The sequence below is a fragment of the Grus americana genome, chromosome 11, assembly GCF_028858705.1.
Source record: "Grus americana isolate bGruAme1 chromosome 11, bGruAme1.mat, whole genome shotgun sequence".
NCBI classification, from domain to species: Eukaryota; Metazoa; Chordata; class Aves; order Gruiformes; family Gruidae; genus Grus; species Grus americana.
Genome location: NC_072862.1, coordinates 2,243,945 through 2,267,698, shown reverse-complemented (window position 1 = coordinate 2,267,698; position 23,754 = coordinate 2,243,945). Strand labels below are relative to the sequence as shown.

Genomic DNA, 23,754 nt, shown 5'->3' with positions numbered 1-23,754 from the left:
CCAGCTCTCAGCATTGCCCTGCCATTGCCGAAGCATCAGAGCAGGCACCAAATCCCAATTGTCTGTCATAAAGATGGGTTTGTTCAATATGTGGAATAGGGTATAGATAATTGTGATCAAAATACTGTAAAAGGGAAGCAGGTCTTTGTCAGATGGTATTTAAAACGCAAATGGATGAGAGTATTCTTGCGCGTTTAATTCCCTTCATGAAATCATAAAGACTGTATTTATTTCCACCAGCACTTAAAGTTGCTAAATCACTTATTTGTTCTTATCCTTGTGTATTTAATTTATCATTTTTTTTGCTGAAGAGCTAAAAGCCCCCAAAGCCTTTTTAGTTTCAGTAGCTGATTTGTTTCTAGTGATTTCATCATGTAAGCAGAAATAAGTTCTGATCCAATTGGCATTTATGGGGTACAGAACTAATTGATTTTTAGTTATTTTTGTTTACCAAATCCTTTCCTAGTCTGAATGATCTTTGAACCAGTTCTCCTGTAAAGATGTTTTTGAAAGTCAGTTAGATGTGCTTTAACTGCCTTGTTTCTTTATCTTCATCAATTGAATGGAGCTGAAATGTTGGTAGTCTTAAGGCTGAATGGAAAGCTTATAATCTAAATTCATTCTAACCTAATGCTTTTAATAATAAAACCCAAAGATTTTATGTAGTAAACTGCTGCTGTTGAAGGAATAAGATACTCTGCTTTTACTTCAGAGTTGAGGAATAAAATTTGTGTTTTCTGAATGCAGGTGAGATCATAAAATCAGTTACTTCTATGTCACCAGTGTATTTTAGCAAATGTCCTTTTTAGCAAATGTCTTAAATGTTCTAAAAGATCTGCATAGGTCTTGGCAGTTTGTAATCTAACCTAACTTCCTCCTTGCAGGCTGGTCCTCTCTCGATTTGAGTTTGAAGAAGTGTCAAGTGGAGAAAATGCCTTGGAGGTTGGAGAAGATGAGGAAGAAGTGTGGTTGTTTTGGAGAGACAGTAACAAGGAAATCCGCAGTAAGAGTATCAGAGAGTTGGCTCAGGATGCTAAGGAAGGGCAGAAGGAAGATCGGGACGTACTCAGCTACTACAGGTTAACAGCATGTGCAGTAGTTGGCTAGCAAAGTTCGTCAAGGCTGTGTGGGGAGGCCTTTGGTATATAGGCTGTAGTTGGTTTGGGAGAAAGGACACTGGTTTTGTGAACAAAATAGCCATTAGAGAGTGAGGACAAAGTCTCTTTGAAGTGACAGCTAAAAGCACAAAGTTTATTTGCGGTGAGAAGTCCAATTATCGGCATAAGCAAGTTTGAACTGATTTAAAAAATGTATTTAGTTGAGGCTTAGAGTGCGTTGAAGTTGTACAGCACTTAATGCCTGTATTTCTGCTTGGTTTCCTGGTAAGTGGGTTTTATGGGAGAGCCTGTATGCTAACTGTTTAGGTTACCTGTATTCAGATGGAAGTTGGGGTGAGCAACTGTTTGTGGGAAGAACAGGATTTCGGCATGCGAATGGCTTTGCTTTTGATTTTAAAGAAGTCACTGCTGTGCTCCCTGCCTTCTAAATTTCTCTCTGAGCTCAAAGCCTTTAGTGGTCCTGTAGCTCTCAGCAGGACAATATATGAAGTTATGAAAATGCCACAAGTTTGGTTTGATTAATGTGCAGTGCTCTTTTGTACAGCTTAAGCTATGCTTTTAGGAGTTTCTGACATGAAGCGATGTTTCCAGATGACTTGACAAGACACCAAGTTCTTGGCATAGTGTAAGATCAGGTTTCAGCCCAGACCAAATTCCTGTGTCTGGGTTATAAACTTCTGACAGTAGTTTGACAGACTGGATTGTGGTGATGCGGAAAGTACAACTAGATTATTTTTTTTTATTTTTAATAGCTATCGCATTTTGCATTGTCTCTTCCATTGAAATGGTTCTTGCAGTAAACCTCCCAATGCATGGTTTTATATGAGCCTGTTGGAGGACTGAGCTCCAAAGGAGACCCTCTTGTATATTTGCTAAAAAATTGTATCTGCTCTCAAAATAGATTTTCTTGCACTGATTTTTAAATAGAATTGATAGTGTTAATGATTTTTAGCCTACATTATAGGCTTATGAACATACTTAAAACAAGGATTTAGGATACAGTTTGGTCAAATTCCCATGAGGAGTGCTGAGAGTGAAAAGGAGTCTGCTTTCAATTAAATGTTTCTTCAGAAAACCTCACAGTTGACACTGTTCAACCCAAGCCTGTACGAATACTCGTGAATGTTGGACATGTGCTTTATGACTAAAGGCTAATTATCAGTCTGTTGAATGTGCCTACCTTAAATGCCAGTTGCTTACTTTTAGTTTAGGGACTGAAAAGCTTGGGAATTAAGTTTATTTTTCCTCTACTAATTCTTTGCCTAAAGGGAGCAGAGCTCAGTAGCTGTTTAATCAGGTACCTAACTTTTAACGATTTTGTAGTCCATCTACATTGTTGCTTCAGTGAACAGCTGTGGCTTCAGCACCAGTAAGAAGTGTTTGGTCTTCGACAGTATTTAGGCTGAGTTGCCTTAAATGGTCTTTAGATTCTTCCGTAGCTTTCATAAACAGCATTACTTAATTCTATGCAACTCTCAGGAAAATATGACAACTCCTTTTATTCTATTTTTCCACTGTGTTACCTCTTACTAGTCTTTGATAAGTACTTTATTCTTTCCATGATAAGTATAGCTACATTACTCGAAAATATGGGATTCATTCTGATAATACGTAAGAGCATATCAATACTATACTCAACGGACATTTCTGGAAATTAAAGTCTAAGCTGTTTATGTTTTGTATTTTTTTTCCCCCCCTGAAGATACCAACTAAACCTCTTTGCTAGAATGTGCCTTGATCGACAGTACTTAGCCATAAATGAAATATCTGGCCAGCTGGATGTGGACCTCATTCTCCGTTGCATGTCGGATGAAAACTTGCCATATGATTTGAGAGCGTCTTTCTGTCGGCTAATGCTTCATATGCACGTTGATCGTGACCCCCAAGAACAAGTAACACCAGTGAAGTATGCTCGTCTGTGGTCAGAAATACCTTCTGAAATTGCTATCGATGAGTAAGTACTTGCTGGAATGGTGTGGGAAAGGAAATTAGATCACTTCTGATCTGGTTTTGTTTTTAAAAAATCGATCTTATTCATGGATTATTTATACTGGTTCTGCTTAAAAATAATAAAAAAACCCCCTTTGTAATGTATTCTCACTAGTTCTGTTATTCAGAGCCTGTAGTTTCTTTGCCTGTAATGTTTGCTGGGGAGAACCTTCCTGAGAACCAAATAACCTTCCTGCGTGTGTGTGGCTCAGCTGTGAGGCAGCAGGGGTTTGTCTCAAACTCACAGCGATGGTCCGTCTCTGGTTTGGGTGATGTGACGAGTGACCTAGCCCCGGGGAGGGAAAGCAAGGGAGGACTACTTCATTCTTCCTCTTGCCTGATTTGGTTATGGCATAAACCCTTCAGGGCAGGTTGTCCATACAATAGCTGGCACAGTGAAAAGCAAAACCACAGGGGAAGACGCTGAAACAAGTAATGTGCTGGAGACAGTCACATTCCTTCACCTCCAATGGAAAATACTCTATCGGAGTGGTGAAAAACCTATACAAAACCACAGCTAGACTGGAGAGATGATTTCTTGACCATAGACTTGTATTATATTATTTGTACTATAAAAGAGTTAAAATTTATAGTACTTCAACTGTTCAGAACTCAATTTTTTTGGTTGGAGGAAATGAACATTTAAAATTGGTGTTAAGCATTAGCAATTGGAGTCTTGTCTATATCTGTACTAGTGTTTCCTGGTTTCTTGGTTTTTCCCTCCCTTCCCTCCTTGCTAGCCTAGTTTTCTTTGCTGAGAGAGATGCCATAGATCGTAGTCAACTTCAAATGCCAAAATAGAAAAAGAAATGGCTTCAGCTCTGGCAGAGGCTAAACAGTGATACGTGATCAAATGGAGAAACAAAAGTAGTTAGTGGAAGGTGGTGGGGATTGTCTTTTGCAAACGCTCTCTGCTCCCACTGAGAAACAAACCTAGAATTTCTATTAAGAAAAAATGGTGTCTACTTTGCATATATATTGTTTTTATTTGGAGGAAAAATAGCATCCACAGTTGGCATCTATTGGCCTTATCCATTCTCCTTAATGCTGTCAATAGCTTGTCATTGTTTCCACTAAAATACTAAGGGTTTCTTTTTTTATTTATTGGGACAAAATTGTCTTTTTTTGTTTTCCTCAGACATTTTTAAATAGTGCAAAATGAGCATATGGGATAAAACAGCAAAAGCCAGGAAATTATGGTGTCAGCTTCCTGATGCTCTCGTTTGGATAAATTATTTAACAGCCTTTAACTTCTCCTAGACTTTGACAAACCAATGAAAAATGGTATCAGGGGAAAAGAGCCCTGTGTATTTGCATGCTAAGTTTTGTGTTTTGTTTTGTTTTTTGTTTTGTTTTTTTTTCCTCTTCAGCTATGATAGCAGTGGAACTTCCAAAGATGAAATTAAGGAGAGATTTGCACAAACAATGGAATTTGTAGAGGAATATTTAAGAGATGTGGTGTGTCAGAGGTTCCCTTTCTCTGATAAAGAGAAAAATAAGCTCACTTTTGAGGTAGTTATCCAGTTCTGATTTTATCCTTTTTTTTTTTTTTTGTGGAATGTTGGTACTATTTTCAATGCTGTGTAGATTGGAAAGTAATTAGTGAGTGCTGAGCCTCAGCAGGCTCCTCCTTTCCACTGTAGTCCTTTCTCCTCGTGCAAGCAACCCCACTGAAGTTTGTGACTTTGCAATGATAGTTCTTGAAATACAATTAATGAATGCGAGCTTATGTCTTAGATTTGCATCAGCCTTGTTTACCTTTTGAGCTCTCAGTGTTATTGCAAAGTCAAGCTTTACTGGAATAAATAGTCTCGAAAGCTAAACACTATGTCTGCGTGCACAGAGAGTCTCTAGAGCTTACAGTATTACTCACTAAGAGAACAATAGTGTCTTGTGACTTACTGACCTATTAAAATAGACTGTGCAAATTAAACGTAGCAAATCCGTGCAACAGTATTCCCTAAATAACCATTAATATAAGAAAAGATGAGATGTTTCTTTATAAAAACAAAACAACATATCTGAGGGAATATACTTCAGATAATGGAGCTACCTTAAATATTTGCACTATGTATGAAATCATTATCTGCCGATCTTGAAGGATGTGGAGGACTTGTGGGGAAACTTTATAACTTGGTAGCAGTAAGCTTTAGTTGTGTGATTTTTTTTTTTTTTGGTAAGACAAAACCATAAAAAGCGTCTGTACATTCCCTCTAGTCTTGACTTATCTTACCTCTTCTGTAAGGAGACAGATGTGGTATGATTTTGTAGCTATGGAATATCAATTGCAGATACAGACTGTTACTCCAGGCATTGCAGTATTTGTAGGCAAGTAGAAAACTTTCTGATAAGATGTAGAACTGTACAGTCTTATGGAATTACAAGGCATTACGATAAAAGTATGATGCACAGACAGGTTCTTGATCTTTTCACTGTGTTAAGACAACTTGATTGCGATAGTAAAATGTTTAGTATTAATCAGGCTTTTTATTATTATTTTGGTAGGTTGTTAACTTAGCCAGAAATCTGATATATTTTGGTTTCTACAACTTCTGTGACCTCCTCAGACTAACCAAAATCCTCCTTGCTATATTAGACTGTGTGCACATCACTACCATCTTCCCTATTACCAAGATGGCAAAAGGCGAGGAAAGCAAAGGTAAGGCTGAAAAACGATCGGCAGAACAGATCATTCTTTGGTAGTTTCTGGTTCATCTCAAAATGTCGATGTGGGTTCAAAATCTTCTACTTTGTTCAGTCCATGGCTTGGTGGTAAAGCTGAGTAATGCCTACGATGAAAGAGGGAGAGGGCAGGGGGTTCTGAAAGTACCGCCGTGCTTCTATTGATTTCCATCTGTTCCAGGGATTTAGGTGTCCAGCTGGCCTTGTGTAATGTTGAGACAATTTCTCTTCGTAGGAGGTGAAGGGTCCTTGCCCTGTCAATGCAGTCCCATTACACCATCATAACCTTACCTGTTTACCTACCTCTCTGAAGGGAGCAATGTGATGAGATCAATCCACGGAGTCGGTGAGCTGATGACCCAGGTGGTGCTCAGAGGCGGTGGGTTCTTGCCCATGACTCCTCTTGCTGCTGCTCCTGAGGGGAACGTCAAGCAGAGCGAACCAGAGAAAGAGGACATCCTGGTAATGGACACAAAGCTGAAGATCATTGAAATACTTCAGGTACTAGCAACCCAAATTAACGTAGCATCTCGTGCTGGCTTTAATCTAAGCGTTAATATAGTGCCATGCTGCCTTTTAATTAATTTCTGCCTTCTACGTGCCTCTTAAACTGGTAAAAACAAGGGGGACACTTTCAGGCACACAGCACTCCACTTGCCAATGACAATATTACGCCATTACTGAAACAATTTAGTAGAAATGAGTTTGCAATAGATTTCTGCGTATTTAATGGTGATTTGTAAATACCTGACTTGAAGTGGATCAGTCATTTTCCACCTTACTGTCTTAGTAATTTCTCTGAGTCTGCAGAGCCATCTTAAGTGCCCCAAGGAAGGGGGAGATGCTCGAGACTCCTCTTCATACAGCCATCAGCCTGAAATGTTTTTTAAGCACGCACATTTTGCCAGCCACGCTGTCTCTTCCATCTCTGTCTGGCTTTTCTCACTTGTTCACCCCTAAGTCTTTAGGGGACACAGAGAAAAGATTTTTTTTTTTCCCCCCCTTTTCCAGAGTGCTGCCTCAATCTAGATGCTGCTGCAGAATTACTGCGCTGAAATCCATCTTTCCTCCCTCAGTGTAGGAGTCCCTTTTCTGTTTGATACCTTCATGGGCAAGTTCACGGAGGCCAGAATGCTGCAAAAGCCTTGTGGGCGAAAATATGCGAAGCAGCAGGAAAGCCACAGTGTACCTTCCCCGTGCCCCCGTGGGAGGCTTCGCACAGAGCTGGGTTTGAGGTTATGCCCTTCCCCTCAGCAGCAGATGCAGCACGTGGGGGAGGCTTGATTCACTTCCTTTCACCACTGCTAATTTTAGTTAAAGCCAGAACTTCTCTTAGGGCCTGGCATGTGCGATGGGATATTTTAGCGTGCCAGTATTCCCCCTGTTACCAGGCTCTATTAAAACTGGCATTAAGCATTTTCCCCTAAATCTGAGAGAACCACAAGTGTTCTTTGCATCGTACTTCTTTCCTCAAGAGGGAGGAAGACCATGGAGAGGTTTCACTGGCACTAGCCCATAGTTATTCGAACCGGTCACTGCTGCGTGGCTGGGATGCTGCGCTCGTGGCAGCAGCCCGGCTCTTGGCAGCTCGTGTGCAGCTTCCTCTGCCCTGGGAGTCGGTGCGATGAGGACAGCAGCGCTGGTCTGTTAGATTCCTGCTGGGCTCAGAACGGAGACAGAAATGCTGCTTTCCTTTCCCGGGGGTACTTGCGTTGGGCGGTAATGAGGGGTCAGAACTCTGCCAAAATCTACTACTCCTAAGTATTTATTACTGTGTGCGTATCATACTCATTGAAATCACTGAATTCTGGGATTTTTAAGAAAATATTTGCATACCTCTTCTCCAGGTTAAATCCATATTTTTACTATGATCTTGCGTGTCTGTAGCAGTGTTATGTACAAATTGTCTCTATGTGTGCTTGGAAATAGGCAAGTTATTTCAATATTTTTACTACTTCTGTATTACCAGTTTATTTTGAATGTGAGATTGGACTACAGAATCTCCTGCCTACTTTGTATATTTAAACATGAATTTGATGAAAGCAATGCCCAGATGTCTGAATCACCCACTGGAAGCAGTAACCAAGAAATGCCAGCTAACGTACCAGGTTAGTTATTTTACAAAGAATGAATTTGTGTGGGTTAGGGAAGACTCTTTAATCTTAGAGGTGCTAATTGGATAATTGATTCAGGTTCTTGCTTTGGCATATGAATGGTCCCACTGAAGCAGAGTACCCTGCTAGCAGAGGGAATAACGGTAGGAATCATTTCAATATGCTCCTAACGATGCCCAGGATTTATTTGTACTGTCTCCTACTTCTTTCCATGTGTTCAGCGGGACCCAAAGCCTGAGATGCATCCTTTAATGAAAACCTGAAGTAAACACTATCATGCGCGATCTGTCATCAAGCTCAAATTAAATATTTCATATTAGTGTTTCTGGGTGAAGGAAAAGGGTCCCCAAAGCAATCCGATTTCCTCCATCCCTTTCCCCTGGCCTGATGCCTCTTCCCACCCAAATTTCTCTCTTCCAAAGGTATTGTGGGAAGGCAAGACAGCTGGAGGTGTCAGCATCTGTGCTGCTACAGGAGGGTATGAAAGCAAGCTGTTGAGGAGTTGGTCGTGTCCAGTGTGAGCTGCTTAATTGGAAGCAGCATAGTTAGTGGGCTGGGTAGATGGGGTGTTGTCAATCCCTGTATTGCTTTCCAGGGGATGAAGTATCCCGTAGTTAGGACCTGTGCTGCGTAGGAATAACTGGACTTCAAAAGTGCAGCTTATTAGACATCATACAGTTTTTCTTCCTCAATTTGGAGACTGTATCTCTAGATGCAGAGGAGAAAGATAAGGAAAATGTGGTTTAGATGCGAAGTCTTCAGAGGGAGCAGACTGTTCCTTTTGATCTCACTTCAAAGGAGATGTGTTTACTTTTTTTTCCTTGGGCTGCCCGGGCCTTTGAAACTGGGCTGGTGGGGAGAGCGGGAACTCTTTCTGCAAGCTGAACTTTGGAAGAGAGGGGGTAAATGTTTTTGGCAAAAATGTAAAATCCCCATGCTCTTTTTCTGTTCCCCTTCGCAAATGCTTGTCAAAGTTGGAGAGCTCCAAGTCTGTTTTACCATTTTTATTTTTTAATTTCAGAATATTAGTCATTGCCCATGTGATAATCTATACTTTATACTGAAAAATGCAAAGAGCTTTTTGTCTATTGAGCCACAGGGGCATTGCTGTCATTGCTGAATTTACTGCTTTAGAACTTCTCAAGGCTGAAGGTTGGTGTTTCTGGTGGCGGGCCCCTCTGAATGACACCAGGTCCCATCAGTGTCCTGGAATGATGCTGGTGCAATCTAAAAATAGGCAAGAAAGGAATAAGCTTGGATGTTGCTGAGGTGGTTATGCAGTTTAATTTGTGTGCTGAGAACAAGTTAATTTATTGTCCTATGCTATCTTAGTAGGCTGCTTCAGTCATCTCTCAGCATTCCTTTCAGCTTGTTACGACCCTTTGCTTACACCTACATCATCACTTGACTTTTAAAATGTTTTTAGGCTGCAAAAACATCTCTGGTGCAACTCTGACATAACGTATTTGTCTTGGTATTTTCTCAGGAGCCCTAGACTTTGAACATATTGAAGAACAAGCCGAGGGGATCTTTGGCGGAAGGCAAGTATCTGTTCACTACTGCTAATCAAGGGGTAGCTCAGCAGTTCCCAGGCTGCAGCCCTCAGGGCTACCGAGGAGTGGGGATTGCAGCTGGAAGGGAGGTGGTAACTGGGAAAAGGTTGGAAACAGCTGCCACGGTTACCTAGGCTTCATCTTCCTGAAATGCCTGGGATACAGCTGAACGTAATGTCCATTTGGATTAAAAGCCACAGATAAGGCACAGGGATCCTTCTTCAGCCAGAAGGATCTTCATGGGAGGGCTTCACTTGTGTGGGTGAAAGCCAAGTTGGAGGATCAGTGCATCTAAACTAAATACTGCAGTAAAATCTTAGGCAGGAAAGCTTGTGTAGGCAAGGATTGGGTCTTATGCTGAGACAGATATTTGTTTAGCCGTGAGTCTTTTGGATAATGGAGCATTAAACTGCACATGCATGACAGAACAAAGCGAACTGTACCTTCCATACCTGCCCGCCTTCCGGAGCAGCTTGTATCCTTTCTTAAATCACAGGACGGCAAGTCAGTGACAGACTCCAAGTGCTCGAGCTTATCCTGATACTCCACTATCTGTTGGAGCACTGTGAAGCCATCTATTCCAACCCTCCTTAAGCTGCTCAGAGCTGCAGTTGTGTTCTGTAAACCTCAGATAACTGATTTCTTAAATGGGGACAGAAGGGAACAGAGAGATTCCCTTACAGAATTAATAACCAGAATTTTTAATGTAACTCTGCAGACTCAGTTGGAAGCAGAATGCAGGAAAGATTCAGGGGGCGCTGATAAGAAAAAGAAAATGCAACATGAGATTCTCATGCTCAGAAAAGAGGTGCAGAGGGAAGAGGAGGATTGTAAGTGCTTGACATAATTAGCATTGCAACCTGGACACTGAGGTAGGGTTGTATTTCGTAAATAGTGAGAAAGGTTAGTACCAGGAATGGGCAAGAAGTATTTGAGCAATAGGGTGAGACTGACATAGGGACAAATATTTTGGCATAGTTTGACCCCAAAAAAATGTAAGTTGGATAATGTAAACTGAGTGCACTGTGATTAATGAGAATCTGGAATAGCCTCCTTGTTAAGCAGTACACCAAAACACCCTGTGTGTCTTAAGATAGCGCTTAATTTGATAAACTTCTCCCTTAAAAGTAAGAGAAAAGGTTTTCTGCCACCGCTGACTGGACTTAAGAACCTGCCGGGACATTCAGTCTAATACACTAGTTAACTCTGACACTCTGTTTTCAGTGAGGAGAATACACCACTGGATTTGGATGATCATGGTGGCAGAACATTTCTCAGAGTTTTGTTGCATTTAACAATGCATGATTATCCTCCTCTGGTGTCTGGAGCACTTCAGCTACTTTTCCGGCACTTTAGTCAGAGACAAGAAGTCCTTCAAGCTTTTAAGCAGGTATGTGTGTGTAAAAAGCATAATTCCTCATCTGAATGTATATATTGCAGCTAAAAACAATCCTTTTGTGCAACTAATGGATTGCATTCGTGTAAGGTTCAACTGCTTGTTACCAGCCAAGATGTTGACAACTACAAGCAGATAAAACAAGATTTGGATCAGCTGAGGTCTATCGTGGAAAAATCAGAGCTTTGGGTGTACAAAGGCCAGGGCCCTGATGAGACTATGGATGGAGTGCAAGGTGAAAATGAACACAAGAAAAAAGAGGTAATTGGGTTCTGTTTGCACAAATTAATGTATTAATATTTTATGAAAATGTAACTGTTTCCAGAACTGTGACTAAAAAAACCCCAGACATCTTTCTGGCACACTGCATAGCCCGGTGAGGCTATCCGAATTGCTTTTGGAGTAAGGCAAGAGTAAGAGGAGAACCTGAGCTAGCTGATGCCAGTTAGCGTCAGGTGGAATCTGCTCAGGATTAGCAGCCACTGAAGTGTCATCTTTGGGCTCTAACAGAGCAGTTGGTTTGAGTTTGTCCTGGCTCCTGAGTTGTGTCCTTTCACCACTGACAGATTGCATGGGGTTTCTGTGGTCAAAAGTACCTTAAATAATACAAGGGCAGAGCTGAGGACTGTTCAGGTGATCCATTTTGAATCATGGCACAATGATTAAATGGCAGAAGAGAACAGTGCTTAAGAAACCTGGCAAATGTTGGTGCTTTATCTGTACCTGCTAATACTGGACTTTCTTGGCATGCACATCTGGCTTAGAACTAAACACCTTTTGCCTCTGTATAATTTGCAATCAAATAGAAAAGACTGTGTGAGGAAACTCAAGAAATAGCCCCTGGGTTATGAACATTGATTGTTGGAAGTAAACGTAACTTACTCATTGCTTTCCTTGTGTGTAGTACTGTGAGGCATCTCTCAATATCTATCCAATGACAGTTTAATAATAGTAGAGAGGGAGAGAAAGTAAGAAGTTTTTTTTGGGGGGGAGACTTGATTACAGACAGAATGTGATAAGGAAAGGACAGGAGGTTGCTGCCTCTAAAATCATCCCACTCTCACCTTATTTCATGCTATAGAGGTCAATATGACTAGTCAGGATAATTATATGTATTTTTCTGAGACTGTCAGAAAATTGAAGGATGACACTCCTTTCCAGGAAGAGAGCGGGCACTATCCTAGAATGGTAATTTTAGCCTTCACGAAGACAATGCAATAAGCTACTAATAAATTGTCTGATTTTATCCACAGGAAGGTCACAGCAAGTCCCAAAAGCCTGAAAGTACTAGCAGCTACAACTACCGTGTAGTAAAAGAGGTAAAACTTCACTTCTTGATAGTTAAATGGAAGTGTAAATGAGTAACACAGCTCTGGAGAGCTGCAGGGGGAGACACCCAGGAAAGTCTGAGTCACTCTTCCATTGTGGAAACTATTTGCTGAGTAATAACATATCCCAACTTGAATGAGAAGGCAGGAATATAATAAGCATAACATGTATTCTTTCCTTAAGAATGGATTAGTGAGAAACACGACGTTTTGCTGCTGTTTCAATGGTAACACAATATTTTTATTGTTAAAAGCTATGAAGGAGGTAAGCAAGTGGAGAAGCTATTTAATTTGCTCTGTCCAAGTAGTTTGCACTCAAAAGCACCATGCTATTAAAGTTTAATTTCAAAATACCAGACAAAGAGCAGGCGTTGGCACTGGTGTGCTGTTAGCTATGGGGCTTTCCGTGGCACCGTGCTGCGGAGCCCGATGCCAGGTTCACTTGACACGGCTGAACTCCGCAGGACCAGCCCTAGTCAGGGATGCGATGGATGGTGCTCAGGCCAATAAGCCACCAGATGTGATGACAACGTTGTGGCCACACTGCTTCCCTTGCCTGTGCCGCGTGGCACTAGGCTGTGCTGGCTGCTGTGTCCCCGGAGGGGTGGTGGCTGCTGCTCGATGGGCAGAAGGCAGTGTTGGTGTGTGCCTTCTGCCCTCGCGTTTCCCCGAGGTTCTTGGTTCAAGTTTGGTCCTTTTGCACCTCTGTTGTTGTTGCAGGAGCAACCACGCCTTAGCCTGGTCTTAGCTCCTCACCTCGAGACCCCAAAACCTGATTTTGCTGCCTAGAGCTGCTCTGGTCCATGCAGATGCATTTTTCAGTGATGCTGCTCTCCGGGAGCCACCTGGTATGTTCTGAAATAAAATCCAGAATTTCAGCTCTAAAGCAAGTGTCTCCTCCAGATCCTGCTGCGGCTGAGCAAGCTCTGTGTTCAGGAAGGCGTCTCGGTCAGGAAAAGCCGTAAGCAGCAGCAGCGACTTCTGAGGAACATGGGAGCTCACGCCGTTGTGCTGGAGCTGCTGCAGATCCCTTATGAAAAGGTTGGGTTTCTGTATGGCTGTCGCCTTGCTTCGTGTCATTTTGATGGGCTTTTAATACCTCCTTTGAATCTTCCTGAACTTCTACCTTTATATCGGATTCAAAGAGGCTATTTTATACAGCCTCATAGTCTATGCAATATTGCACGCTTCAAAAATAATTGTGAGCTTATATCAGCTTTGTTTAAAGTCTTTGAATATACAGTGTTCTGCACTGTTTCCTGAAGAAGTGTTTGTCCATCGTAGCTCAGAGTAAGACCAAGGCTCAACTCTCAGCTTTTCATGGGAGATGTGTGCTGCCTTGAAGTTAAGCTGTGCTGGTGGGAGCAAGACCCTTGCGATTGCTGCGAGGTAGCTGTACGACAGCCACCCCGGGAACGCGAAGGGAAACGAGGGTGCCTTGTTCCCCGTGGGATTTATCAGCAGGTCTGCCCAGTGACTAGACACAGACCCTCCCAGTTGTAGGGTCCCAAACCCCTCCTTAGAAATGAATAAATATCAACTGGCTATCCAGGCGAGATCTGCTGTTCATAATTAGCTGTATCAGAGTGCAGTGGAATGTCAGCGGTACAGTTTGAAGCCCACTTTGCGTTGCTGTACAGTTTGAGCTTGCACAGCACCGCGTTGTGCTGATGAAGCACACCCCAGGTTCATTGTGTTGGCTGCCCATTAGTCACAGGTGACAGGTACTTATCACTGCATAGGTGAGGGAGCTCTTCACATTTTCCCGGACACTCTGCCGTCCTCTGTTCCAAACTCTACAGATTTCTGAGAACCAGTAATTCTAGACAGAGATTTGATTAATGATAAGCGAAGTGTCATGCTGTCTTGCTTCATATTTTGCTAAGAAATCAGCAGCGAAACCACCCTCCAACACCTCTTGTCATCTTTCTGTCCCATGCATACAAAAACATACTGGACAGGCAGCGGTGGAAGGTGTTTCACCCCTGGAGATGTATGTGAAACTCCTTAAAAATAAAAGCAGACACTAGTTTTCCAAACTGCATTTTATACCATCAGTGACTGGTAATCCACACTGATGTCAGAGGAAAGGCACCGATTACTGAACTGTACTTGGAAGCATGCAAGTAGTGTGCGGATTCCAGTAAATATAAATTGGGCTTAACTGTTGCAATAATAACTTTCCGTCTTTTCTTTGCCATGAAGTACCCATCTGTCGCTGCTGAAATGCATTTCAATGGAACATGGCAATTTTCCTCTGTAGCCCCAAGGTGATGATGTGTGGTTTGGCCAATGTACTGGTGTGTTCAGAAGTGTAAAAGTGACTAAAGCACGTTGCTGGCAGGCTTGGTCATGGAGTATGCAATTTTAGAGAATAAACTACTGTAATTTCTATTATGGTCTTTATTTTTGATGATCTTTAAAACTGCGAAGCAGGCCAAACTCATCCCTAATGTCTATGAACTGGGTGGAGGTTTGTTTTTCTTTGGAGTGTGAGAGACGTGCCAGTTCCCTTGCAGAGCCGGAGCTGCGGCTCATCCAGTAGTCACCTGAAAGTGAACCTTCAGATTCTTTTTAACCCCATCTTATTTGTCATGCGATCACAGGCGGAAGACACAAGGATGCAGGAGATAATGAAGCTTGCACACGAGTTTTTACAGAACTTCTGTGCTGGGAACCAACAGAACCAGGCATTGCTGCACAAGCACATAAACCTGTTCCTTAACCCAGGGGTAAGAATAACCTCTTGCCATGATTTATTTTTTTTCTAGCAAGAAAAGAGAATGGATTGTCTTTGGTGATTTGCCTCTGGGCCTGTTCTGATGCAAGATTGGTTAAGGGGTCACATATTGTTTTCATTCTGAAGCCTCAAAAGTTGGCAAGGTCTGTTTGTTTAGGACCATTTCAGCGTAGAAAGTTCAAGAGGCTGAAGTGGACTGAAAAATAGGCTTAGATACGTGCTGTTGTGTTGAAAGATTAGGTCCTCGGAAATGTTCTTGGAGTCCTGCACCCTGCAGGAGCGTTGACTTTATCCTGACCTCTGCATGGGTTTGGTGGTTTGTTTATTTTCTAATTTCTTTCTTTCTTTTATCCCCTCCATTAGATTCTGGAAGCAGTAACAATGCAGCACATTTTCATGAACAACTTCCAACTTTGCAGTGAGATTAATGAACGCGTTGTTCAACACTTTGTCCACTGTATCGAAACACATGGCAGAAATGTTCAGTACATAAAGTTCCTGCAGACAATTGTCAAGGCGGAAGGAAAATTCATTAAGAAATGCCAAGATATGGTAATGGCTGAGGTGAGAGCTGCAGAGATTTGCAAGGTCTGAGCAGAAGTTTTCACATACCATTTGGTGAAAATGACAAATTGATCCTCTCGCTTCTGGGGCTGCCAAGAAGCTGACAGTTAGCTCACTCAATGCAAAAAGAGCATGCAGCTCCCGGAAAGCACAGGCTTTTTTTGTGACCCAAAGCTTTCTGAGCTCCTCACCTGTAGGCACAACGAGCAATCGGTTATTAACAATACTGACAAGTTACTTTCCAGGGTTCTACACAGCAGCATATAGGTGGGCTTATGAAGCAAGGGTGCCTTTCTCTAGCAAAATTGGCTAGAAGAGAAATAGTTTAATTTCAAGATCAGTAATGCAGAAGGAAAATTTTACCATGAAAGTATTTTGATGAGAATTTCTTATCTTACCAAGACTTACATGTTCAGCTGCTTAAGTGCTGAAGGGAGAAAAATCTGAGGGCCTTCAGAAATTTAGGTGTGTAGGTAACTGGGAAACTGGGGTGTCAGGATAGGAGAGAGGTAAGAGAAGGGTGAATAAATCCCTTTAAGTTGGATGTTGGACGTGATCTGTCTGACAGCCTATTTGCATGTTTGATGGGATTTTTATTGGCCTCTTCAGCAGGGGGAGCCCGAGGATCAGATTTGTCAAGCTCTGGCTTTTGTGTATCAATCTTACTAGATTGATCAAAGGTATTCCATATTTTGTTGTTCAGTTCAAAAATGATTTCGCGAGCTTCTCAACACGGAGTCGAGTTTGTGAGATGCTCAGCAACCGGCTTGCACAGGGGTCAGCAGCTGCTGGGAAAAGGGGGTTGCCTTGGGGGTTGCCTTCTGCATCTTACCTAGGTGTTTGCCCCCCTCCCTGCGGGAGCACAGCTTCAGATCCCTCCAGCTGCGTGCTCAGAAGCGCCCGGCCCGGAGCAGATCTCAGTTTGCTCCTTCTCCTTTCCTTTGTGGAGTTACGGGAGGTCTGAACTGCTCTGAAAATCTGGCCATCCGGGTCTCAATGTGAAGCTGATAGAAATCTTCAGTGTGTGACTTAACCTGTCACTCGTTAGCCTTGGAAAATTGATGATGTTTGTTCAGAAGGGCGGAATCACTGAGCCCTGCAGTCCTCCCATCCGGCATGCCCCTGGGGCGTTCCTCTGAACAAAATGGTATGTCTACAGCTAGCTGTATTAAAAAGTCGGCTGAGGCAATAGACGTGAAATAAAAAAGCACAATGGAAAGTCACAAGCTTCTTGGCACAACTTCTGTCTGAGCAGTCAGTTGGACTGACTTTGAAGTTCTTCAGCAGTTCAGAAGTGATAAATTCTTTAGGAGAAAATGTCGTAGTGGAGCCCTCTGTCCCGTGAAGGGAGCAGGAGAGGAATGCCCAGCTGACTCGGTGGGCTGCACTCCTGTAGCTAATCGGTATTTGCACTGTGACAGTCAGCCCACAGATTAGGGGAGGATGCTGCGGGGACGTGCACAGGCTTTGATCTGCTGATGGAATATTTTTCTTTCTCGGTAGCTGGTGAATGCGGGAGAAGATGTCCTAGTGTTTTACAACGACAGAGCCTCCTTCCAGACTTTGGTGCAAATGATGAGATCAGAGAGGGATCGGATGGATGAAAACAGCCCACTGATGTACCACATCCACTTAGTAGAACTGCTTGCTGTCTGCACAGAAGGCAAAAATGTCTACACAGAAATAAAATGCAACTCCCTGCTTCCTTTGGATGACATTGTTAGGGTAGTAACCCATGAGGATTGCATTCCTGAGGTGAGGGCTGTTTGGAGCCGCTGGCCTACGTGTATTTGAAATGTGCTGGCTTTGGGTGAGAGATTTGATATTACTGAGTCCGGCCTGGGAAAGGTGGTGGTGCAGGTGGACAGTAAGCTGGGAGCTGGGAAACTGGCTTCCTTCCCTGGTTCTGCTATCCGCAACCCCAGTGAATCTGGATAGTGAAGTTAAATCCTTTTAGACTAGTTTCCTTGCCCTTGAAATGGGGATGTGATGCTGTACTTGCTTGTTTTATAGGGTTCTTGAGGCAGAGAGGTTTATGGAGTATGCTGCTAACCTTGAACAGATGGTCCTGCAGAACTGGAAATGATTATTATGCTGACGCTTTGTCTACAGTAATCCTGGCATTTTTTATTGGATGAGGTTTTGCTATTCATGGCATTAAATTTCACCAGTGCTTAAATAAAAGGAAGAAGTAGAATTACAAATGATTTATATAGCAGTTTATTGTGACTTTATGTTCATTCATAATATCATTCAGGTTTTTATTTTTTTTAATGGTAATCTTTTTTTTGCTACTTTTAGGTCAAAATTGCATATATCAACTTCTTGAATCATTGCTATGTGGACACAGAAGTAGAAATGAAAGAGATTTACACCAGTAATCATATGTGGAAGCTATTTGAAAACTTCCTGGTTGACATCTGTCGGGTAATGATTTCTGTATCCAGGAACTGAATTAAAAAAGCTTAAATGAACCTATTTAGTATAGTGCAGTAAGAATAAGACATAACAATGCATCAAGGCAATAAGTACCCTGAATACCGTGTTCCTTCAAATTTATGTGCCGCCTTTTCCTTATGCCTGCAGATTTCATTAGTCATATTCCATGGAAGACATTAATATTTTCCTTTTAAAAAGAAAAAGGAAAAAAAAAACCACCACAAAACCTCAGAAAATCCCCACACCCTGCTCTTTTGTCTAATGCCTTTTTCTGTTCTGCCACCTGGCTTGTTTATTCTGGCCAGGGTAGCGAGCTCCTTCCCGAGCAATAGTCAACGATTTCTGGCAGGTCAGGACAAATTTTTTCCAAGCTTGGCGTTTCTTTGGCCATATGGCTTTTTGCCTGGGATTCCAAGTATTTCCCCATACGAAAGCATTACACCTCAGTCCTCCCTACCCTACTACTTTCTTTCCTCTAAGGCACTCTGATTTTTTCCCTCCCTCCTAAACTCCTAAACATGCTATATGCCAACACATTATAAGAGTAACGGTGTTGGGCTTCTGCTTTTGTGTGTGCTGGAAATCCAGAGATCCAAGTGTCATAAATATCATTGTGGCAGGGAATTGCTGTGACTAGATCGATGGAAATCAAGAATTCCAGTCTGTAACACTTGATTAATCTGCCTTGGTTGAGCTGCTCCTGACCTAAGAATGAATTGTCTTGCAGGCTTGTAACAACACCAGCGACAGAAAGCATGCCGACTCCATATTGGAGAAGTACGTTACAGAAATAGTGATGAGTATAGTCACCACTTTCTTCAGTTCCCCGTTCTCTGATCAGAGCACTACTTTGCAGGTAGGAAAACGCAGAGACACAGACAAGTGAAAATGTGCTGCAAATGCAATTATCTTCCTTCCACTTTGGTTCTGTTTTACCAGTTAAAAGGAAACATGTGTTTGTAATGGGGGAGCAGATATGTATTCTTTGTGACCAGGATGGCTCTTTTGCTGCAGATGTGGAAAGATTTATAAATCAGAGTACAAATGTTTTTCTAGAGAGGCTGAAGAGTCACATTACTTCATTAGTAAATTCAACTCTGGATGTACTACCACTGAGATCACACAGGTCTTTTGGAGAGAGTTTCTACATCGTTGTCAGGTTCCGGGTGAGAAAATCACACTGCAAGTAGGGAAATGAAGGGGGTTCTTTCTATGTTTTGTATTGCAGTTGCATCTAAGGGCTCTGGTTGTCCTCTTTGGGGCCTTAGAGCAGGGTACAGCTGAATAAGATGATGTGGACAGGTGTAAGAGAGCAAAGAAGCAATTTTGCTCAGTGATAATTTGGCATGCCGGCTGTCTAGCAGTGGTAAAGCAGTAGCACTGCAGCAAGGAGTTCTCCAGAGTGCCGTGAAGGAGGAAGGTAAAGCTTTGGTGGCAGGCTTTCCAGACAGGAGGAGAGGGTGTTGCATAAGAGGGGGCAAAGGTGATTGTTTAAAGCAAGCAGGTTTTTATAAGATGATTCTAATTTCCTTTAAAATAAAAAAAATTTCCAAAAGCTCTAGAGTGTTTCATTAAGCTGAGTAATTCTTTGTCTTATTCAAAATTTGGGGAAATGTGGAGGAGAACCTTGGAACACTTGTGAAGTGACAGAAGGTAGAGATTTCCACTGTAGAACAGAAGTGTCAGGACATTGCCCTAATATTTGTATTGCGGCACAAAGATAACATCATTTGTGTATTCATAAATAACTTTTTGGGGAGGAGTGTGGGTGGAGTGGTCAGGTGCCTGGCAGGTCTGGCAGAAGTTTGAGTAGGGTAGTTGTTGAAACTTGATGCAACCTCATCGTGCCAAAGGCAGTTGTTCACCGTGCAAACTCCAGGTTTGTAACTGTGTGCAACTGGCAGCGGGTTAGAAGGCATCTGGTTCCCAAAACTGGCCATAAAGGACATCTGGCAATTTGACGTGTCAGTCCCTCGTCAAAGAATTTACGCTAACCCTTTGGATCATAGTGCACTGCCTGGGTGACTGCAGTGCTCCGGGGAAGCGTATGTAAAACTGCTGCGTGGCTGTGCATCAGGTGAAGACCACCTGCTCGATATCAGCAGCGGTGTTCCTGCTTTTCCTTGACTGCCCGTATCTCACGCTGACAGTCTGCCCTCCTTGAGTCAGGACGTGTGTTTGACCCGTGTCTGGATGACCGGTGGCCAGCCTGATCCAGCTGTAGCATTCGACACAGCCCTGCCTCTCCCTCCGTACTCAGACAAGGAGACGGTCACGCTGAAAGCAAGAGAGCTGCTTCTGAGACGGGCTCGGATGCTCTGAAACGGCCAAACTGCGCATTGCCTGCGGGAGCGCGGGGAGCTGCAAACTGCTGTGTTTGGGCTGAGCAGCTTTATTAGGGTTCTGTCTTATCTCACAGCTAAGTCTGAGCAGTCCAGCCGTTGATTTGCTCCTTATGTGACTTTAAAAATCTCAGCCGGTATTGTGGTATCAGCCTCCATGCTAGTTTGTCAAAACTTCATCAAAAGAAAATGAGAAATGGAGAGCAAGTTAGGCTTGTCCCCCGGGGCTCTGCCCTTCTCTCTTCCCTGTCATGCTTTTAACTGTCATCTCTGAGTGTACAGCATTTGAATACACTTCCTTACCATCATATTTTAGTGATCTGTTAATTTTAGTTGTCAGCAGCTTTGCTTTAGTTTCTCAATCTCTACCTCTGTCTAGCAGGATGAAGTAACTTGTTTCACCTTTCTCTTACCATCTCAGTTGATAGTTCTGCCTTATCCTAGATTCATCTTTCCTTTACACCTCTAAGGTAAAAGCTCTGTTTCTGTCCCCTTTTCTGCCTGTCAGGACTCTCCCATCGGAGGAGTACGGCCCGTTGGACCAGCTGGCTGTGCACATCCCTCCGGGTGGGATTTTCCCTGCGTCTGAGATGCTGCAGGGCATTCTGCGGCCGCTGCTCCCTGAGCTGGTGCCGCTGCCCCCCTAGGCGAGTGACCGTTGCCACTCTCCTTTGCATCGCTGTTGGATTCAGTCGCTCCCCGTCCTTTCTGCTGCACCTTGTCATCTCGCTTCTTCCCGTGCGAGCCTCTTCTCGTCTCATGCTCTTTCGTGTTATGGCTTGTTAGACTTAAATTGTACCTCCTTTGAGTCAGGACCAGCCTTGCTTGCTCAAGGAACACCTTGTACATCTGTCATGCAGTTCAAATAATATAAATTTAGGAGAACATAAATGTGTCTTTTTCAAAGAACAGCTGTCCAGAACTTTTCCTCATTAACAAGTACCACTTAGCCTGTTTGTCTCCTAAGGGTGCTGCTGCCCAAGGCTTTCCTTCGCAATTGTGGTTGGAGGCAGGTGGAATATGGAGGAAATTTCTTATTTGATTTATTGACCTAGTTTAAGCAAATGAAATGTCTTTGAAGCTTTCTAAGACCAAAAATTCTTTAAACAGGAATATGTGGATGGCTGAAATCCAAAAGTGAGGGTATTTTCAGTGCCTTGGACAATACTACCGTCTGCCATGTTTTTGGTGTTTGGCTTATTTCTAGAAGGGGTAACAGGTATTTGCCTCTTGGTAATTTTTGGTTCTTGAATTTCGATTCTCCTCTTGTACATTTCATAATGGTATTATTTGATTAATTGATCTAATAGATTTAATTATCTAAATGATTTGGCTTTTTCATCTAATTCCACTTTTTTCTTACAAACAGGCATTAATCTTGACCAGAATAAAAGAGGTATTTTTTCACTGGTTCCTAAGTCTTGTGGGCTTTGCACCGTGGTGTAGTTACTTAGCTGATAGAAACATTACACGGCTAGTTGGCACAGGGACACAGGGTATTCCCTCTCAGTGTAGGTTCATCTGAAATTTTTAAAATACTCTTTCCTCTACAGGTAAAATAAATGAATTAGTCTAAGTAACTCCTGTACAAAACCAAATGGAGTTTTGGTCAGTACTGTTGGGAAGTTGCAAAGAGGAGAGAGCAGAGCTTGTGTGTGTGTGTCTGGAGTTCCTCACCTACCTTAGGTGGAAAATCCCCTTGCAAAATACAGGGCTAAAAACCACACCTTAATTTCAGCTGATCTGTAGCAGCTGCAGCATTTACCACTAACTACTACCTGTGTTGGAAGTAACAAACACACAGCTGGTTTCTTCAGTAAATCAGATACCAGCTAATAATACTTGAAATGATGAGTTTTCAACTCTGGAGCTGTGCTGTCGTTCAGGCAACAGCACAGTCCCATCTACCTGCGGACTATTGAGTCAGCTGCTGGTCAAGGCTAAAGGAAGAATCTCTGTATGCCAGGTTTGCTGATAGCTCTGATTAAACAGATGAAGATGACTGCTTATTTCCTTTGCTTAGTCAGGCTTCAATTACTCGAGGCTTTATGCTTTAGAAGCTATCTATTTAATACTTCCCTTCCAGCCTTCGTTCCCACCCTTTCCATTCAGTTGCTGATTGTGTGGTAGATACGCTGTCTACAGCGTAAAGTTGCTTAACAAGTGGATGCAGACCAGTTAGAAATGACGTGTGTGCAGAGAGGCATGGCTGAAGCCGGTAACCGCTACTACCTCAGGGGGATGCTGATACATCTCAGTGTGGCCTGATGAGTTTGATTTTCTTTTCTTTAACCTTGTGTTCTAGACTCGCCAACCTGTGTTCGTGCAGTTGCTGCAAGGTGTGTTCAGAGTGTACCATTGCAACTGGTTAATGCCAAGCCAAAAGGCATCGGTGGAAAGCTGCATTCGGGTCCTCTCAGATGTAGGTAAGAAATGGATGTAACCAGAACTAACTGCTGCAAACGTGGTCATCCAGTGTCTGCTGCTTACATGTCATCCTTCCAAAAAAAAACTGCAGTTTTCTTTCCGCAGGTGCCACTTGCAGAGAACTCGGAGCCAGGGCATAGTACAAAGTTATGTTGCTCTGTTGAGCAATAGGTGGTGTCGCTGTAACCTGAAGTGCTTTCTCTGTTTAACCTCAAAACTCTGTAGTCCTCTTGATCTGCAGCAGGGCAATAGTTCTGTGCCACGCCTCCCAGTAATTTGCTCTACTTCTAGCAGCAAGAAGAGTAATTTGTACTGGATATGAGGTCAAATTCTGTTGGACAGGTGTACGTGTGTGTTAGCATGAGATGTTGGGAGTGTGCGTGTGAGAACAGATTCCTATTCCCACCTTTTGAAGACAGGAAAACAGCTCTGAGGTGTGAAGGCCTTTAAACATAAAGCTACAGAGAGGTCTGACCCATTGCACGGGGACTGAGCGTTGCATTGCGTAAAGTGCACACGAAGGAGACTGTAGAAGGAATTGCAAGTAGAGCTTGTCTTGTTCTTGCATTGGCTGTAATACATGGGCCGAAGGAGTCAATTCTTACTAACTTTTGATTATTGCAGCAAAAAGCCGCGCAATTGCAATTCCTGTAGACTTGGACAGTCAGGTCAACAATCTCTTCCTGAAATCTCATAACATCGTACAGAAGACTGCAATGAACTGGCGAATGACGGCAAGAAATGCTGCCCGCAGAGATTCGGTGCTCGCTGCCTCCAGGGATTATCGAAACATAATTGAAAGATTACAGGTGACTACATAGCACCCCTCCTCCTTTGATAAGCACCTACTTGCATGCCTACACAAAAGGTGGAATTTACTAAGGAGAAGGACATTTGGGAATGTGTTAACTAGTCAGAATGCCACAAGGCAATCGAGGTAGCTGATGCTGAATATAATAATCCTGTAACACTGTAATACAGGACAGGTAATTGAACGTGCACAGCTAATGGGTAGTGAAGTAGGAGATGTTGATATTTGAAACTAGTGATACCTGAAGTATT

At 42.8% G+C, this 23,754-nt stretch overlaps 1 protein-coding gene across 9 annotated transcripts in view; it reads left to right on the top strand.

The window, feature by feature from the left end:
- Window positions 1-23,754, top strand: part of ITPR1 (inositol 1,4,5-trisphosphate receptor type 1) — a 185,368-nt gene that overhangs the window by 74,737 nt on the left and 86,877 nt on the right. For all 9 annotated transcript variants that reach the window (XM_054837654.1, XM_054837656.1, XM_054837652.1 and 6 more), the window contains 18 exons: window positions 885-1,079; window positions 2,821-3,072; window positions 4,478-4,619; window positions 5,613-5,766; window positions 6,103-6,290; window positions 7,759-7,897; window positions 9,390-9,444; window positions 10,681-10,846; window positions 10,943-11,113; window positions 12,106-12,171; window positions 13,084-13,221; window positions 14,787-14,912; window positions 15,284-15,484; window positions 16,988-17,239; window positions 17,786-17,911; window positions 18,651-18,779; window positions 22,571-22,691; window positions 23,317-23,501. In XM_054837654.1, coding sequence (XP_054693629.1) covers window positions 885-1,079; window positions 2,821-3,072; window positions 4,478-4,619; window positions 5,613-5,766; window positions 6,103-6,290; window positions 7,759-7,897; window positions 9,390-9,444; window positions 10,681-10,846; window positions 10,943-11,113; window positions 12,106-12,171; window positions 13,084-13,221; window positions 14,787-14,912; window positions 15,284-15,484; window positions 16,988-17,239; window positions 17,786-17,911; window positions 18,651-18,779; window positions 22,571-22,691; window positions 23,317-23,501 — 2,806 coding nt within the window. The remainder of the gene's footprint in view (window positions 1-884; window positions 1,080-2,820; window positions 3,073-4,477; window positions 4,620-5,612; window positions 5,767-6,102; window positions 6,291-7,758; window positions 7,898-9,389; window positions 9,445-10,680; window positions 10,847-10,942; window positions 11,114-12,105; window positions 12,172-13,083; window positions 13,222-14,786; window positions 14,913-15,283; window positions 15,485-16,987; window positions 17,240-17,785; window positions 17,912-18,650; window positions 18,780-22,570; window positions 22,692-23,316; window positions 23,502-23,754) is intronic.